At 39.3% G+C, this 19476-nt stretch overlaps 1 protein-coding gene across 3 annotated transcripts in view; it reads left to right on the top strand.

Annotated features, from left to right (window-relative positions):
• EXOC4 (exocyst complex component 4) overlaps positions 1 to 19476 on the top strand; it is an 807055-nt gene that overhangs the window by 237389 nt on the left and 550190 nt on the right. For all 3 annotated transcript variants that reach the window (XM_030853847.2, XM_060305296.1, XM_070046302.1), the window contains 2 exons: positions 743 to 888; positions 6244 to 6332. In XM_030853847.2, coding sequence (XP_030709707.1) covers positions 743 to 888; positions 6244 to 6332 — 235 coding nt within the window. The remainder of the gene's footprint in view (positions 1 to 742; positions 889 to 6243; positions 6333 to 19476) is intronic.

Below are 19476 nucleotides of genomic sequence, written 5' to 3'. Positions count from 1 at the left end.
GGGAACTTTTTACACTTGTCTTAGAAATAGTACAACTGATTCTAGCCCAGGCCCCCAAACCGCTGAGGCTCTAAAGTGGATTGATTTTTATAAGCAGGACCTGCTGGCAGTAGTGATCAAAAAAGCTGTTGCTTTTGTTGCTTTGAAACTCTGAAGATGAGTAGTGGGCCCTAGAAATTCTTTGCAGGTCAGGACCACTTAGTCTGCTGTGGGCTACGCTAACCTGGCTGGCCGGTTTGTTAGTGTGCTGGTGCAGTTCCTTGTCTATAATCTGAGAACTGATTTTCCTGATAAAGTTTTGTGCTTTCAATGAGGTAGAATATCTAAATGGGTTAGCCCCTTGCCTGCAATATAGTAAGCCCTCAGTAAATGTTACGGCATCACTGCTGCTGCTGTCGCAATTTGGAATAATGAGGATTAAATTATGACTAAAGGAGTATATTGATTAACTCACCCAGCCCGGTGCCTGACACATCGTAGACCCTGAATAAAAATGTTCCCTTTACCCCCATGTACAAATGCTCACTATACACCGTTCCCAGTTTTAGGAGTAGGTAGCAAATTGCTGACTTTCTGGCTATAATGAATCTTCCCTTAGGTCTACACCTAGGAATATGAATAGCTAGGTTAATATCCTGAATGTCAGGGAGGTTTTAGAATTAGGTCTTCATGGTTTTAAAATTGCTTTTTCTTAATAGCACATCATAAATGTGTGTGTTAAGCTGTTTGTCTGCTTGTACAGATGCTGTTGACTGAGTACTTGGATATGAAAAATACTCGTGCAGCCTCTGAACCCTCAGCTCAACTAAGTTATGCCAGCACTGGGCGCGAGTGTGCAGCCTTTTTTGCCAAGAAGAAACCTCAAAGGCCCAAAAATTCTCTTTTCAAGTAAGTGTCTCCTTGCTGGTAAGGTAGGTGTCAAGATGTGTTAGATCCCAGAAGAACAGTTTTCTACTTTATTGACAGCCATTACTTCACCCATTTAGAGTTGATTTGAAATAATTGATAGGAAGTGACTACATATTCAACTTTGTGTACTTCCATTTTCTGTAAGGGAGGTGACTATTTTGGAATATGGTTACTGGACTATCTAGAACTTTTAATAAAAAAATTCTGGAATTTGTTTCTGGGGAGTCATATAAAATGAAGAGAAATGAAATTCTCCCCTTGTTTCTGGGGAATTTTCTATGAAATGAAAGGAAATGAAATATTTCAGCCTTTGGAAAGCCCCAAGTGCCAAGAAACAACCTTTGTTAATAAAGTCATGCAAATCTCTCTAGCTAAGTAGTATTGGGTTTTACTTGATTTAGTAAAAGAACAATGTGGAAATTCTTTTTTTCAAATTACGATTAGCTACAGTCACCTGGCCACATATCCTAAGTATATGTCACTTGGTAACAGCTAACAGTTAATATTATTGTTAACATTAATAATAATAATGATAACAGCTACCATTGCTTGAGTGCTTACTATGTACCAGGCACTGTGGTAAATGAGTTTCTCAGAAGAATCTCAATCAAACATAATTTGATTCAGATTATACCAAATTTGGGCAGCAGGGTAGTGGTTAATGCCTACTGAGTCCTTACTAAGTGCTAGCCAAGGCATAAAGCCATTTTCATGGATTGTCTCATGTATTTATTCATTCTAACAACCTGATGGGCGTGGGTTCTATTTTTCATCCTCTATTACACATTAAAAAAAATTTGAGGTGCATGCGCAGAAACATATAATTCAGAAAAGAAGACAGACAAGTAAATAATTGGTGATAGTTCCATGTAGTAAAATGTATGAGATGAGCACATGGTATTAGTGGAGGTTAGGAAGGGACTTTCAATCAGGATCAGCTCTTAAGCTTCTCAGGAAACTTCACACTACCCTCCTCGGAGCAAAGCCAACTCTTCTACTGAGTTAACAGTGCCTTGGGAATCAAAGGCTACCAAACACTACCTATGCGGTATTGGGTATTGTTTATTCTTGTGGTCAATGACTTTCTCTCCTCAGCGCTCGTCAGAGGGGATTATTGGATCACATACATGGCACAGAAAAAGCTCATTGGAAACCCCAATCTATTTATCAGAATTACATGTGATCTAAATGCAGTGTGGTATCCTGGAACAGAAAAAGGACGTTAGTGGAAAATTTTGTGAAATCCAAATAAAGTCTGTAGTTTTTTGTCATAGCAATGTTAATTACTTGGATGCGACAAAATGTACCACGATTATGTAAGACATTAACGTTAGGGAGAGATTTGGGTGAAAGGTACACAGGAACTCCCTGTACTATTTTGCATCTTTTCTATTAATGATTCCAAAATAAAATTTGTTTTTAAAAATTTTTTTTAAAAAGGCACAAGAGGTTAAGGAAATTATGCAAATTCACACGGCTAGCAAGTGGTAGAAATAGGATTTAAATCTTGGCAGACGTATGTTCTTCTAAGGAATTAATAGATATTTAAGAACCTGTATCTGTACATCTAACCATGTAAAGTGACTACAGAAGTATCATCCCAGTGTTCTGAATTCCTTCTTTTTAAATAGTTGAAAGTCCTGTATCTTCTGTTGATGCACTTTTGAGATTTGTTTTCTGTCAAGCGTTCATAGAGTTCTTAATCATTAAGGAAAGTTTCAACAGTTCATTTATCTTGTGGTCTAGAGGAGAGGAGATTTACTGTGCCCACACTGGAATGAAATCCATTCTGTTTATTGAATTCGTTCTCTCTTTTTTTTTTTTTTTAAGCAGTTTTATTCAGAGGTTGGATGCAGTATCAGTTAAAAGGCTTTAGTCTGCAAGTAGCATGGAACCCCAAATGAATAGGTTAACCTATAGAAAGTTATTATCTCACACATAAGAGTAAATATAGAGGATTCTTTAATTCACCGGTACAGTATCATCAAGGACTCAGCCCTTTCCATTTCTCTGCATTCAGTCCCACTCCAATAAAAATGGTGGTGCCCAGGAAATAGTGTGTGATTCATCCTGAAAATCCCTTTTTTTTTTTTTAAATTAATAGGCTTTATTTTTATCCATTTTAGGTTTACAGAAAAATTAAGCTGACAGTACAGAGATTTCCCTTATGTCCCTTTACACCATAGTTTCTCCTTTTATTAACACCATAGTTTCTCCTCTTATTATTAGTGTGGCATATTAGTTACAATTGATGAACCGATGTTGATACACTATTATTAAAGTCCATTGTTTACGTTAGGGTTCACTCTTTGTATAGTTCTGTGGGTTTGGAGAAGTGCACAATGTCATATATCCACCATTATAGTATCTTACAGAATAGTTTCACTGCCCTAAACATCCGGTTTTCCACTTATTCATTCCTCCTCCTTTTCCTTACCCCCTTTAAGTGACTGATCTTTTTTACTATCTCTATAGTTTGCCGTATCTGGAATGTCTTAAAGTTAGAGTCATACAGTACGTAGCTTTTTCAGACTGGCTTCTTTCACTTAGCAGTATGCACTTAAGGTTCATCCATGTCTTTCTGTGGCTTTTTGTGACATCCTTTGTATCGCTAAGTAATACTAGTTTGTGGATGTACCACACTTGTTTTTCCATTCAGCTATTGAAAGACATCTTGATTGCTTCCAGCTTGTGGCAGTTATGAATAAAGCAGCGATAAGCATTCACGTGCAGGTTTTTGTGTCAGTGTCAGTATTCGACTCATTTGGGTGAATACCCAGGAGCATGATTACTAGATCATATGGTAGGACTGTGTTTAACTGTGTAAGACACTGCCACACTGTGTTCCAAAATGGCTGTATCATTACAAATCCATTTTTATTAATGATTAATCATCCATCTATTAATATTTTTTGCCAGTCACAAAGCCACTCTGCAAGTTTTTCTCAAGAAAACTAATAGGACCTGGGTCTGAGGCCCATTCCTAAACCAGTCACCGGCAAGGGGAAGTAGACCATGGTGATAGTCTTAAACCAGTCAGAGTTCATCTCCAGTGATAGGTCTGCAGCTGGAGAGGGAGCCCCCTCTCCTGAGCACCCTGCCTAGTGAGAGGGAGCGAGGACCCAGACGCCCAGATAGAATCGGGCCTGTGCCAGCGAACAAGACAGACAGTGGGAGGAAAGGTGTTTGATGGAGGCAACTAAGACTGCCTCAGATACTGCCTAAGGCCTACGGTTAGGCCTTTTCTTTCCGCTCTCCCCTCCGTTCCTCCCTCCGCCCCTTCCAGTCCTACCCACCCCTCTTCAAGCTCAACTGACCGTTCTCAGTCTACGCCTATTGCAGAAAGCAGGTTTCGGGGTGTTTATGCTGTCAGCCCTCACCCCTAACTTGCAACCTCAGACCACATAAACATTTTCAGACATTTAGCCAGTCCTGCAATTGCGGTGTTGGAAAACATAAGTGACTGGAAATGAATAAGTGAACTTAAGTAATCGTTACACATTTGTTACTATTACATAGTAATAAAAACTCATCACCTGCACAGAATTAGACCCCTCTTAGAAATGTGCCCATTTCTAGTCTTGGTTCCACCATTAATGAGCCATGTGAGTCAGGGCAGTTCTCTTGTCTCAGTGGCCTCGGTGCCTTTGGCTGTAAAGTGGGGAGGTGAGACTGGCTAATCCCTCATGCCTCTTTTGCTGTAAAATTATATCCATCTGTGACTTGTTGCAAACGCAAAAAGGATTCCTGAGTAGTGAAAATGCCTCAGGTCATAAAGGATTCAGATTTTGGCAAGCTGTCATCTGTTTCTGTCACATCTGTGAAGAACCTTATTACTCTCTTTAATTGTCCCTAGCCAAGGTTAATTAAGTGTGTTTAAGTTCTTTCTTATTGTATGTGGTGTGCCTCTCTGTTCTTTGCTCGAGTTTAGTTTTTCTTTTGCTGTTTCTGATCAATAGCTGTCAGTGTGCTTTTTGGAGGTCAGTGGCTTCTCGTCAGCACTCGACTGGCAGGTGACACTTTTGAAGTACTGCACACTTTGCCTTTCTTCTGGCTGTTTGTGCCCTCTTAGTTCTCGGCAGGGTGCAGAGAAAGGATCAAGTAACTCAGCTGTTTCCCTCAGACTGACATTCATCTTGGTATTCATCTTCCTTGTCAAAGAACCGATAAAGAAGGCACAATTAAGAAAATGTTGGTGCTCCTTCCTTGTGGCCAGGAACCTATCCCGTTATCACTGTTGCTCTTTCACTGTGTTGCTGTTTGCCCCTTAGTGGCTGTAATTCTTAGAAGGATTTCTCTTGTCAGCCTGTTATCCCGACTTTGAAAATCTCAGGTTTGAAATGGAGTTTCTTAGCACATCAAAGGATTTACAGTTTGATGATACAGTCATAATTTTACTTGTTTTTTTTTTTGTTGTTGTTCTTCCTTGCCTGCAAGTTACTTTTAAGACTGTGATTTGTTGTTGTCATTGTTTTAGCTTTTAAAGCCATGTTCTGTATCACGAACCCATCCCCCATGTTTCTGACCTCTGAAGCAGTGCCTGGGGAGGTGTGAACAACAGTTTGTAGCTTGGTATTTTTGAAAGTATTTTATGTGGTAAAATACAACAACAACCAAAAAAACCAGGTAAAATTATGACTGTATCAAACCGTAAATCCTTTGATGTGGTAAGAAATTACATTTCAAACCTGAGATTTTCTGTCAGGATAACAGGCTGACAGGAGAAATCCTTCTAAGAATTACAGGTGGCCGGTAAGAATCCTGGCAGCCGTTTAGAAAGTATATTGTTTCTGAGGACTTTTAAGGAGAGACCATAGATGCCTTGTTTCTCTGGTATAGTTATTTAACATCATTTCTCACAGCCCATTGGGCTAGTCCTCTCACTGGGGGAGTTAGAAAGGCCAGGGGTCAGCTCTGAGGAGCCCGTATTTCTGTGGTGGCAGCTGGCAGACACTGATGTCTTTTGAGCTGCCTAGGAGCAAAATCAGAATGCCATTAGAGGATACGGCTGTTGCTGTGTATGTAGGGATCCTGGCAAGGGATATGGAGGCAAAAGAAAGTTGCAGGATCGAGTGTATCAGTTGAAATAGAGAAGGAGCAGAAGATCCAAATACTGTCATGGAGGAGCGTTTAGGCAGGAATATCATTCACAAATCAAGGTCTATGGCAGCCTGCCCTGGCCTGGAACAGCCAGAAGGTCTTGGTCGTGGAACACTAGGGGGCATCGCACGGGCTGGAGTAGAATACTGTCAGCAGTTCAACGGAATGTACAGAGCTGGACACCGCCTGCTTGGTTACTACCTAATCGTTTGTTTACGCTGCATTTCGTTGCAGGTTCGAATCATCCTCCCATGCCATCAGTATGAGTGCCTATTTGCGAGAACAGAGAAGGGAGCTGTACAGTCGGAGTGGAGAGCTTCAAGGTGGGTAATCGACCTTCTCCAGAAAAATCAGTTTTCTGGAGGATGATCTGAAGTGTTTATAGCATGTGAATTTGAGGTCTGCATTCACAGGATTCTTCCAAGATAGCAAAGATTGAAAGACCTGGAAATCCGTTTCTTCTATCATTTCCCAGCATGAGCTGCCAAGCAGCTAAAACTATTCCTGTGGCCACAGGATTTCTAGACCTGTTAATTCAGGTGGGAACTCAGTGTAAAAAGAAACGAGGGCAGTTCCTTTTTGCTTAAAGATGGCAGACATGATTCCAGTCACAGTCTAGGGGAAGGCCAGTCTTCTGTGGCTGCCAGTGTTATTTTAATTATTGTTTTCCGTACCTTCTGGAATATGGCAGGGTTACTTGAGATTTGGAAAAGTACAGATGCAGCCTCTGTTGTTATTTAAAGGGAAGAAGGATGCCTTTAAACAGTACGTTCTGATCAACATAACTTTGATACACAGGATATTTGATGTTCATGTGTGGTTACTAAAATGTTGGAATCTGAAGAAGAAAATAATTAAGAAAATAAATTATAAGTAAATTTATTTAAATTAAAAAATCACACTAATAACATTTTTTCCTGTGACCAAAAGGATGCTGATCATGGTAAATGTGATCAGTTAAGAAAGATTGGTGAAGGTCTGCTAAGTGCAAGACATCCAAGCACTGGAAGGGATGGAAGTTGTTGAGTACATGGAAATAAAAGATAAAAACCTTAAGATCCAGTTATGAAAGTAAAGAATGAATATCAATAACAATATAAGGCAGTCAGTGGTAACAACTAAGTGGGTGGTATGGATAAAATTGCTAGAGGAGTTGAGAGGGGAGAGATTCTTTAAATTATTTTAGAACTATGGGCTTTCTCCATGAGGGATGGAGAAGAACACTTTCACTGTCTTTGATGCATTGCAGGCACTTGGAATATTTTGTAGCCTACACAATTAAATATTTAGTTTTTAAGACTCATCATAATTCTACAACAGAATATCAGGAAGCAACTAGCCAGCCTTTCTAGAGTTAAAAGATTATTGCCTAGTCATTCCTACCTTCACCTTCATTATTAATCTATCAGTAAATACCTGTAAATTCTTCCAAAGACTCTGCTATGCTGTCTCAAAGTTATATCACAGTAATAATTCCACAACTCAGACATAAAGTTACCAGAATTAAAAGCCTAGAAATACATTTGAGGATATAAGGAAAAGAAAATTGGATTACAAGCATTTTATTTAATAGTAAAGTATTGCTGTATGTTCTAGAAAACATGAAGTGTGTGTCTTGGAATCTTGAAGTGGAGAAGTACAGAGAGTAGTTAGGTTTGGAACAAATGAAGGAGTGAGCCACTGTATGGTCAGTCAGACAAGGAGGGAAGGAGGAGGGTGACCTGGGCTTCTGCAGGTAACTACCTCCCGGCAGTATAGGGTGCACTGCAAGGCTTGGAAGGAAATGATAGTTCTGGAACACACATTCTTGTAGGACTGATCATACTTGAACTGACACTTAGGGGGCGTAGAAAATTACCTAGGTTTGGAGAGCTCTTCCATATCTCCACCTTCCATCACAGTGTCCTACTTATTTTATTTATTTATTTATTTTTGGTTTCCCAAAACCCCACAGGTTTTTGTTTTGTTTTGTTTTTCACACACACACACACACACACACACACACACATACTGTATTTTATTTTTTACAAGCGATAAATAGACTGCACAGTGTCCTACTTATAAATTCAGAATTGACCTAAGGAGTAGTTTAAGTTTACCTCCAAAATTTCTCTCCACCTGGCTTCTAGTATATGAAATTCCTTTAGTGAGGACACACAGAGCCTTTCTTCTTCTTTTTTAGCTTGAATCCTGATCACTTCCTTTTTTATTAATTAAAAAATTTAATTTTTTAGAGCAGTTCTGGGTTCACAGAAGAACTGAGTGGAAAGTACAGAGAACAGCCCCGTCCCTACATACGTATACACAGCCTCCCCGACTTGCAGCAGACAGCCTGCACCGCAGTAAAGCTTTTCACTTGACACTTAGAGATGAAAAGGTAGACCACGTAACTAATGGGACAGCAGTGCAACTTGTCATTCACTCGTATTCAAGCATTGTTACTGAACGAGAATAAATGACAGATACCAGATTCTTCTTTTTTAGTAGACAGTGAGCACGGTGAGTGAGCACTTTGCGCTTTGCTCTAGCTGTGCCCCATCCCCAACCCTGCCCGTGGTCCATGACCTCTTGAGAGACAGACAGTACAGCCAGTCAGTGAACAGTAGAGGGTTCTGGGCCCGTACTGCCTACGTTTAAAATCTAGCTCCCCATTGCCTAGCTTCAGAAGCTCTGTGCCTCCTTATCTCTAAATGGGCGTATCTCTAAACAGTGCCTACCCCATGAGGTTGTTGTGAACGTTAAGTGAGTAAGCTATGAAAAGTGCTGAGAAAAGTACCTGACATGTAGTTAATGTTATGCCTTCCTCCTTCTCTCCAAATGTTGTTATCTCTAGTTTTGTCACTTCAGAGCTTTCGTATACATTCAGTTTGTCTCCTCGTTGGGCTAAACCCTGCTCAGCTTTCCAACTTCAGTTTGTCACTGTGATGAGCCCTCCCTGCTGGTGTCTCCTCTCCCTAACATACCCCCTCTAAAACAAAAAGCACAAAGCACACACTCTCTGTCTCTCTTTCCTTCTCTCTCTCTCTGGGCTTGTGGCCCCTGCTGTGTGCTCACATCTTTACTGTTCCCTTTCTTATATCGTTCTCCACACTGTATTGCGGATTTGCACAGAGCTCTAAGCTCCATGAGGGACATACTGTTTTATTCCCTGTGCTTAGTACAGTGCCTGGTGTAGTAAATGTTCAGTAAATACTGATTGACTCACTGACAGAAGGAATGAGGATGGCAGAGGTCTAAAGTAGGATGGACAGCTTATTAGTGAGAGGTTAGGAAGGGGGTCCCAAAGCAGATGGGGCCACTGACAGCCATTATCAGCTTCATAGGTTTGCATTAGCTTTTAAGTTTAAGCCGAAGTAGAGCCTATACGTAGATACTTTTTTGTTCTTTGCAGTTATACATGGCTTTATTAAATAGAAATGTTGCCCTTGAGCTGTCTGGCCTGGGACAACATTGCTGTATATAATTGAAAAACATTGAAAAATCCAACTAAGTTACAGAGGACTTTCATTCTGTGAGAATGGTTAATCGAAGAATCATCATAATCTAGGAACTTTACCATCCTTCAAAAAGCTAGTTGAAATATGGAACTTTCAAGCAACAGTCTATTGTACTTACCAGTGTTGAGCAAAATAGGAGCATTTATCTCTGGTTAGAGGGGAGAAAGTAGCTAGCAAACATATCATGTTCATAATAATCATTAAAAATAATTGAGCTGAGCCGACACATCATGTGCTTGGTGAGAGGCTGTATCAGCTGACCAGTTTTTGTGCAAGTTTGATGGAGTTTCATTCAGGAACCAAAGTTTCTCTGATGAATGCTTTTAATATTGCAGCAGGAAGAAAGGAGCTGGGGGGGAATCACATCTTTTTTCCATAAAAAACGGTCATTCTTTTTCAGTTATTCTATTAATCTGACTGGTCTGAGGACCACAGTGAGATCTGCATTTCACCTTATCCTGAAAAGGCATAGTTAAATAGTTCAGTCACATCATAAGAGACTGGCAGGAGATTTTTGTCTCTTCTCTTAGAGCCATGAAGCCGCAGGCTTCGCTTCCCAGTGGTTTGGTTCGTGAGGTCAGCTCTTCCTTCTGTGGTAGGAGAGCGGTAAAGATAGACCATCAAAGTAACATTAGAAGGCTCACATCTGACAAAAGTTAAGCTCCTGTCAACATTTCTAATTCATCATGCAATTAAAAAATGTTCTACCTAACAACACACAAGGGGGAAAAAAGAATGAAAAAATGAGATTTCTTTGGTATCATCAACCCATCTCAGTTGGCTCTAACTGTCAGGGTACAGGTGGTTCATTACATTGTGTGCTGTAGGCAGCGGGGCTGAGGACGTTGGGGTGCTGTTCCCAAGAGTGCAGCGCAACAGCTGGAAGTCAGACTTGTTCATGTGTCTGCGTTAATCATGGATGTCCTGTTATTCTGAGCCCCTCCACTGCTTCATTGTACTGCTCACACAGTCATGTGGTAGCTTAGAAAGGTACTCATTTTAAAGAACATTTAGCTTCAATATAGTATCTGATTTTTTTTTAAATTTTATTTATTTTTTTATACAGCAGGTTCTTATTAGTTATCTATTTTATACGTATTAGTGTATATATGTCAATCCCAATCTCCCAGTTCATCCCACCCCCGCTTTCCCCCCTTGGTGTCCATACATTTCTTCTCTACATCTGTGTCTCAGTTTCTGCCCTGCAAACTGGTTCATCTGTACCATTTTTCTAGGTTCCACATATATGCATTAATATACGATATTTGTTTTTCTCTTTCTGACTCACTTCACTCTGTATGACAGTCTCTAGATCCATCCACGTCTCTACAAATGACCCAATTTGTTCCTTTTTATGGCTGGGTAATATTCCATCGTATATATGTGCCAACATCTTCTTTATCCATTTGTCTGTCGATGGGCATTTAGGTTGCTTCCATGTCCTGGCTATTGTAAAGAGTGCTTCAGTGAACATTGGGGTGCATGTGTCTTTTTGAATTGTGGTTCTTTCTGGGTATATGCCCAGCAGTGGGATTGCTGGGTTATATGGTAATTCTGTTTTTAGTTTGCTAAGGAACCTCCATACTGTTCTCCATAGTGGCTGTATCAATTTACATTCCCACCAACAGTGCAAGAGGGTTCCCTTTTCTCCACACCCTCTCCAGCATTTGTTGTTTGTAGATTTTCTGTTGATGCCCATTCTAACTGGTGTGAGATGAGACCTCATTGTAGTTTTGATTTGCATTTCTCTAATAATTAGTGATGTTGAGTAGCTTTTAATGTGCTTCTTGGCCCTCTGTATGTCTTCTATGGAGAAATGTCTATTTAGGTCTTCTGCCCATTTTTGGATTGGGTTGTTTGTCTTTTTAATATTGAGCTGCATGAGCTGTTTATATATTTTGGAGATTAATCCTTTGTCTGTTGATTCATTTGCAAATATTTTCTCCCATTCTGAGGGTTGTCTTTTCGTCGTTTGTGGTTTCCTTTGCTTTGCAAAAGCTTTGAAGTTTCATTAGGTTCCATTTGTTTATTTTTGTTTTTATTTCCATTACTCTAGGAGAGGAAGTGGATCAACAAAGATCTTGCTGTGATTTATGTCAAAGAGTGTTCTTCCTATGTTTTCCTCTAAGAGTTTTATAGTGTCTGGTCTTACATTTAGGTCTCTAATCCATTTTGAGTTTATTTTTGTGTATAGTGTTAGGGAGTGTTCTAATTTCATTCTTTCACATGTAGCTGTCCAGTTTTCCCAGCACCACTTATTGAAGAGACTGTCTTTTCTCCATCATATATCCTTGCCTCCTTTGTCATAGATTAGTTGACCATAGGTGCGTGGGTTTATCTCTGGGCTTTCTTTCCTGTTCCATTGATCTATATTTCTGTTTTTGTTCCAGTACCATATTGTCTTGATTACTGTAGCTTTGTAGTATAGTCTGAAGTCATGGAGTCTGATTCCTCCAGCTCCGTTTCTTTCCCTCAAGACTGCTATGGCTATTCGGGGTCTTTTGTGTCTCTGTACAAATTTTAAGATTTTTTGTTCTGGTTCTGTAAAAAATGCCACTGATACTTTGATAGGGATTGCATTGAATCTGTAGATTGCTTTGGGTAGTATAGTCATTTTCACAATATTGATTCTTCCAATCCAAGAACATGGTATATCTCTCCATCTGTTGGTATCATCTTTAATTTCTTTCATCAGTGTCTTAGTTTTCTGCATACAGGTCTTTTGTCTCCCTAGGTAGGTTTATTCCTAGGTGTTTTATTCTTTTTGTTGCAGTGGTAAATGGGAGTGTTTCCTTAATTTCTCTTTCAGATTTTTCATCATTAGTGTATGGGAATGCAAGATATTTCTGTGCATTAATTTTGTATCCTGCAACTTTACCAAATTCATTGATTAGCTCTAGTAGTTTTCTGGTGGCATCTTTAGGATTATCTATGTGTAGTATCATGTCATCTGCAAACAGTGACAGTTTTACTTTTTCTTTTCCTATTTGTATTTCTTTTCTTTCTTTTTCTTCTCTGATTGCCGTGGCTAGGACTTCCAAAACGATGTTGAATACTAGTGACAAGAGTGGACATCCTTGTCTTGTTCCTGATCTTAGTGGAAATGCTTTCAGTTTTTCACCACTGAGAATGATGTTTGCTGTGGATTTGTCATATACGGTGTTCATTATGTTGAGGTAGGTTCCCTCTGTGCTGACTTTCTGGAGAGTTTTTATCATTAATGGGTGTTGAATTTTGTCAAAAGCTTTCTCTGCATCTATTGAGATGATCATATGGTTTTTCTTCTTCAATTTGTTAATATGGTGTATCACATTGATTGATTTGCGTATATTGAAGAATCCTTTCATCCCTGGGATAAATCCCACTTGATCATGGTGTATGATCCTGTTAATGTGCTGTTGGATTCTGTTTGCTAGTGTTTTGTTGAGGATTTTTGCATCTATATTCATCAGTGACATTGGTCTGTAATTTTTTTGTAGTATCTTTGTCTGGTTTTGGTAACAAGGTGATGGTGCCCTCATGGAATCGGTTTGGGAGTGTTCCTTCCTTTGAAATTTTTTGGAAGACTTCAATAAGGATGGGTGTTAGCGCGTCTCTAAATGTTTGATAGAATTCACCTGTGAAGCCATTTGGTCCTGGACTTTTGTTTGTTGGAAGATTTTTAATCACAGTGTCAATTTCATAACTTGTGATTGGTGTGTTCATATTTTCTATTTCTTCTTGGTTCAGTGTTGGATGGTTCTACCTTTCTAAGAATTTGTCCATTTCTTCCAGGTTGTCCATTTTATTGGCATAGAGTTGCTTGTAGTAGTCTCTTAGGATGCTTTGTATTTCTGTGTTGTCTGCTGTAACTTCTCCTTTTTCATTTCTAATTTTATTGATTTGAGTCCTCTCCCTCTTTTTCTTGATGAGTCTGGCTAATGGTTTATCAATTTTATTTATCTTCTCAAAGAACCAACTTTTAGTTTTATTGATCTTTGCTATTATTTACTTTGTTTCTATTTTATTTATTTCTGCTCTGATCTTTATGATTTCTTTCCTTCTAACTTTGGGTTTTGTTTGTTCTTCTTTCTCTAGTTCCTTTAGGTGTAAGGTTAGATTGTTTATTTGAGATTTTTTTTGATTCTTGAGGTAGGCTTGTATAGCTGTAAACTTCCCTCTTAGAACTGCTTTTGCTGCATCCCCTAGTTTTTGGATCAGCATGCTTTCATTGTCATTTGACTCTAGGTATTTTTGATTTCCTCTATGATTTCTTCAGTTATCTCTTGGTTATTTAATGTATTGTTTAGCCTCCAAGTTTTTGTGTTTTTTACATTGTTTTCCCTGTAATTGATTTCTAATCTCATAGTATTGTGGTCAGAAAAGATGCTTGATATTATTTCAGTTTTCTTAAATTTAGTGAGGCTTGATGTGACCCAAGATGTGATCTTCCTGCTGTTTTTGGATGGAATGTCCTATCAATATCAGTTAAATCTGTCTGGTGTATTGTGTCATTTAAAGCTTCTGTTTCCTTATTAATTTTCTGTTTGGATGATCTGTCCATTGGTGTAAGTGAGGTGTTAAAAGTCCCCCACTATTACTTTGTTACTGTCGATTTCCTCTTTTAAGCTATTAGCAGTTTCCTTATGTATTGAGGTGCTCCTATGTTGGGTGCATATATATTTATAATTGTTATATCTTCTTTTGGATTTATCCCTTGATCATTACGTAGTGTCCTTCCTTGTCTCTTGTAACATTCTTTATTTTAAAGTCTATTTTATGTGATATGAGTATTGCTACTCCAGCTTTCTTTTGATTTCCATTTACATGGAATATCTTTTTCCATCCCCTCACTTTCAGTCTGTATGTGTCCCTAGGTCTGAAGTGGGTCTCTTGTAGACAGCATATATATGGGTCTTGTTTTTGTATGCATTCAGCAAGCCTGTGTCTTTTGGTTGGGACATTTAATCCATTCATGTTTAAGGTAATGATCGTTATGTATGTTCCTATTACCATATTGTTAATTGTTTTGGGTTTGTCTTTGTAGGTTCTTTTCTTCTCTTGTGTTTCCCACTTAGAGAAGTTCCTTTAGCATTTGTTGTAGAGCTGGTTTGGTGGTGCTGAATTCTCTTAGCTTTTGCTTGTCTGTAAAGCTTTTGATTTCTCCATCAAATCTGAATGAGATCCTTGCCGGGTAGAGTAATCTTGGTTGTAGGTTCTTCCCTTTCATCACATTAAGTATGTCCTGCCACTCCCTTCTGGCTTGTAGAGTTTCTGCTGAGAAATCAGCTCTTAACCTTATGGGAGTTCCCCTGTATGCCATTTGTCATTTTACCTTGTTGCTTTTAAAAATTTTTCTTTGTCTTTAATTTTTGTCATATTGGTTACTATGTGTCTCGGCGTGTTTCTCCTTGGGTTTATCCTGCTGAGGACTCTCTGCACCTCCTGGTCTTGGGTGGCTATTTTCTTTCCCATGTTAGGGAATTTTTTGACTATAATCTCTTCAAATGTTTTCTTGGGTCCTTTCTCTCTCTCTTCTCCTTCTGGGACCCTTATAATGCGAATGTTGGTGCATTTAATGTTGTCCCAGGGGTCTCTTAGGCCGTCTTCATTTCTTTTTATTCTTTTTTCTTTATTCTGTTCCACGGCAATGAATTCCTTCTGTCTTCCAGGTCACTTATCCGTTTCTGTCTCAGTTATTCTGCTATTGATTCCTTCTAGTGTAGTTTTCATTTCAGTTATTATATGTTCATCTCTGTGTGTTTGTTCAACATTTCTTGCATCTTCTCGATCTTTGCCTCCATTCTTTTTCTGAGGTCCTGGATCATATTCACTATCAGTATTCTGAGTTCTTTTTCTGGAAGGTTGCCTATCTCCAGTTCATTTAATTTTTTTTCTGGGGTTTTATCTTGTTCCTTCATCTGGTACATAGCCCTCTGCCTTTTCATTTTATGTATCTTTATGCGAATGTGGTTTTCATTCCACAGGCTGCAGGATTGTAGTTCTTCTTGCTTCTGCTGTCTGCCCTCTGGTGGATGAGGTTATCTAAGAGGCTTGTGTACGTGTCCTGATGGGAGGGACTGGTGGTAGGTAGAGCTGACTGTTGCTCTTCTGGGCAGAGCTCAGTAAAACTTTAATCTGCTTGTCTGCTGATGGATGTGGCTTGGTTCCCTCTGTGTTGGTTGTTTGGCCTGAGGCGGCCCAACACTTGAGCCCACCCCGGCTCTTTGGTGGGGCTAATGGCGGACTCTGGGAGGGCTCACGGCAAGGAGTACTTCCCAGAACTTCTGCTGCCAGTGATCTTGTCCTCATGGTGAGACAGAGCCACCCGCCCTGCCTCTGCAGGAGACCCTCCAACACTGGCAGGTAGGTCTGGTTCAGTTGCCTATGGGGTCACTGCTCCTTCCCCTAGGTCCTGATGTGCACAGTACGTTGTGTGTGCCCTCCACGAGTGGAGTCTCTGTTTCCCCCAGTCCTGTCAAAGTCCTGCAGTCATATCCCGCTAGCCTCAGAATCTGATTCTCTAGAAATTCCTCCTCCCGTTGCCAGACCCCCAGGTTGGGAAGCCTGACATGGGGCTCAGAACCTTCACTCCAGTGGGTGGACTTCTGTGGTATGTGTTCCCCTGTTTGTGAGTCCCCCACCCAGCAGTTATGGGATTTGATTTTATTGTGATTGTGCCCCTCCTACCATCTCATTGTGGCTTCTCCTTTGTCTTTGGGTGTGGGGTATCTTTTTTGGTCATTAGTTCCAGTGTCTTCCTGTCAATGATTGTTCAGCAGTTAGTTGTGATTCTGGTGCTCTCGCAAGAGGTAGTGGCAGTCTAGTGTCTGAGTTTTAATGTGTGGGTCTTCAGGAGAATAAGGTAACTGATGAACACATTGTCTCATGAGGGTTGAAAAAAAAAGTCAAAATAGTTACTGCTGCCCATGACCAAAACAGGGTCTCTGGTTAATCCCCTTTGCCTCGGTTTTCTCATTTGAAAAATAGAGCTGTTTCCAGTTCTGACTCTTTTAGGAGGGGATATTGTGACTGTAAAATTAGATATCAAAACTCTGGAAAAATTAGAATAGCTGTAATTGATTGAAATTAAAATGGTGCTTTAAAAGAAGTTTATCATTGTGGAATGAGGAGAGCTGCATCCCTCTCTTTATCTCTCATTTTCTCTTCCCATTCACTCTTACTGTTTCTCTGGGTCGGCTCACCTCAAGGTCACCGGTGACCTCCATCTTGGCAGATTCAGTGTTTGCTTTTCTGTGTTCATCTCACTTGCTCGTTCAGCAACTGTTTTCCTTTTCTCTTTCTCATGTTCTTTCTGAGTCTTCTCAAGGGCTCCTTGGAGTGTCTCATGGTTTGGTCCTGAAAGCTTTCCTGTGTTCCCTCTGTACACTCTCCCCTGATGGTCTCAACCAAAACCAAGCTTTGCTTGGGGCCAGGTGCAGATGACTTGCAGATCTAGGTCTCCTGCCCACATCTCATTATTGTTTCCTGATCTCTTCCAGCATCCTATCTCCCCTCCCCACATCTTATCATTCGTAATCTCAGCATGTTTTTGATTTTCCTCATAATACTTAAAAAAATATGTACATCTTGTCAACTTGTTAATATTCTACACAGAATGCAAGCCTTACTAATGCGTTCCAGTGCCTAGGACGATACTTGGCTTGAATTAGGCACTTCGAAAATATATGATGAAGGAGGCCTCTTTCCTCCATATCTCCTTATTTGCATGCACAAGCCTACTTATTTGAGAAACGCTAGTGGGAGCTTTAATAAACAGACTAGGAGTTCTGTACTTTGTCTTTGCTCGGTTTTTAAAATTTATTTATTTTTTTTGTGGTACGCAGGCCTCTCACTGTTGTGGTCTCTCCCGTTGCGGAGCACAGGCTCCGGATGCGCAGGCTCAGCGGCCATGGCTCACGGGCCCAGCCGCTCTGCAGCATGTGGGATCTTTCTGAACCGGGGCACGAACCCGTGTCCCCTGCATCGGCAGGCAGACTCCCAACCACTGCGCCACCAGGGAAGCCCTTTGCTCATTTTTAAAGGTGATCAAACTCTCTAATAGGTAGAGTACATTAATTGTCACCAATCCAAGTAGAAATGTATACTCAGTTTTGATTACAGTTTCTTCTCTGTCTTGGGGCTACTTAGTACTTCTGTTTGTACTCAATCATATTACCTTTAAGAGTGTCATTTTTATTACCATTAGTTAAATCAGTGGCATTTCCATGGCCCTGACATTGAAATAGTCTTTAAAGCTCTAACCACTTGAAATAGTCTGTAAAGCTACAACCACTTGAGAATTGACTTCTCTAAGAGGATTTGCTTTACATAGTAAATATGGAAGTACTGACATCAGGGAAAACTGGGCTCTTATACTGACCTGACCTGAATTTTCTGAGTTTTTCTTTCTAATGGGTTGTTGGTGACTGGGGTTGTGAATACTTAATAGTATCGTATGTAATTAATCTGCTTGGAGGTGCCTTGCCTTAAGGTAAGGCAATATTTGAAATAGATTAAGCATGAGTTGATTATCCTTTTTACAGAAGGATTTATTACAGGAGGATTTAGTATAGGAGTCTCCTGGGTAGCAGGCTGTTCTATAATGGAGCATTTAGAGCAAGATTTCACTTATGCACACATTTTCAGGGGCGTTTTGGCTGAAGTGAGGTACAGCAGTTTTACACACATACCACTCTCTTGTTCCACAGCATTATATATAAGAAGCACTTGTAAAGCTTTATATTCGTGAAATTTGATTAGAAAATTCTTTGTAGTCTTTAAAATCTTGCTTAATGACTTTGTTAATAACTGAGTAACAATATGCAAGCGACATGGGGAAAAAAGTACTTTTTTTTTTGGTTAAAATTGCACATAATTATTTCAAAATAACCTTAATCTCTTACAGTTATCTCTTCTGTTTTAGGTTGTAAAATAGTATATGAAAATTGATTCCCCCTCCTTTTGTATATTTATATTCTTGCTTTTTAAAAGACAGATCATAACTTATATGTAAGATATGTCTTAATATGAAATTATAATAAAATTTTTATAAATGCTAATTTCTTTATCTTTTCCTAAGAAGTAGTAAGTAATAAATATACTTTCCTCAGGTCATGAGCAGAGAAATGCGTTATTTCAAATCATGTAGGAAATAAAAGTGTTCCTATGCCACAATTGTTATTGAGCGTACCAGCCCTTAGTCTTAATCTATGCCAGATAGATGTTTATTTTATTTTAAAATGTTCTTTTGTGGATTTAGTTTATATAAAATGGATTTATTTTCTGAATAAGTCTAGTTCATAAAACATCCTTTCTACCCAGTGGACAAACCACTGGTAGCTGAACCACGTGGAAGGTCATGAGAAAATGGATCATTAGAGTGCAAAGTGGCCATCACAAAGCCTTACTTAGTAAAGTCTAAGAGCCTCACTCTTGAGGAATGACCCTTGGTCATTGTGCAGAACTAGTTGATGATATATCATCTTATTTTTAAAAAACTTTTGTTCTATCCATTTATTCATTCATCCATACAGAGATAGGGGAGAAGAGGCCATGCTGTTAAATGAGATATATATTTGAGTTTTAAAAGTGGTACGTATGCATGTCTATCTATATTATACTTCAGTTAAAAGGTTTTCTTTAAAGCAAAGTATGAAAAAACACCAGAAACTTCTAACATGATGTAACAGAGAATTTTGAATGTTAGCTTCTCTTATATTTTTCATCATTTGGTTCACATTAATTTTTTAACAATGTGAAGATGATAGCTTTGCTATTATTCCTTATTTTCTTAGACTTTCTCTAGGACCATAAGAAGTTGTATTTTTGGCAACCCTAGTAGTTTATATGATGCAACTAATAATTCTGACCTGAGCTCTTTTAGAAGGTAGAGAAGACCACAAACATTTGTAGTATGTAGTGAGGAAAGTAATTATTAGAAACTAGTGAGAATGCTACATAACAAATTTATCATTGTCCCAGTAAGACA

This window comes from Globicephala melas, chromosome 9 (assembly GCF_963455315.2).
Source record: "Globicephala melas chromosome 9, mGloMel1.2, whole genome shotgun sequence".
In the NCBI taxonomy this organism is placed as follows: Eukaryota; Metazoa; Chordata; class Mammalia; order Artiodactyla; family Delphinidae; genus Globicephala; species Globicephala melas.
This window is presented reverse-complemented; position numbering and strand designations above follow the sequence as displayed.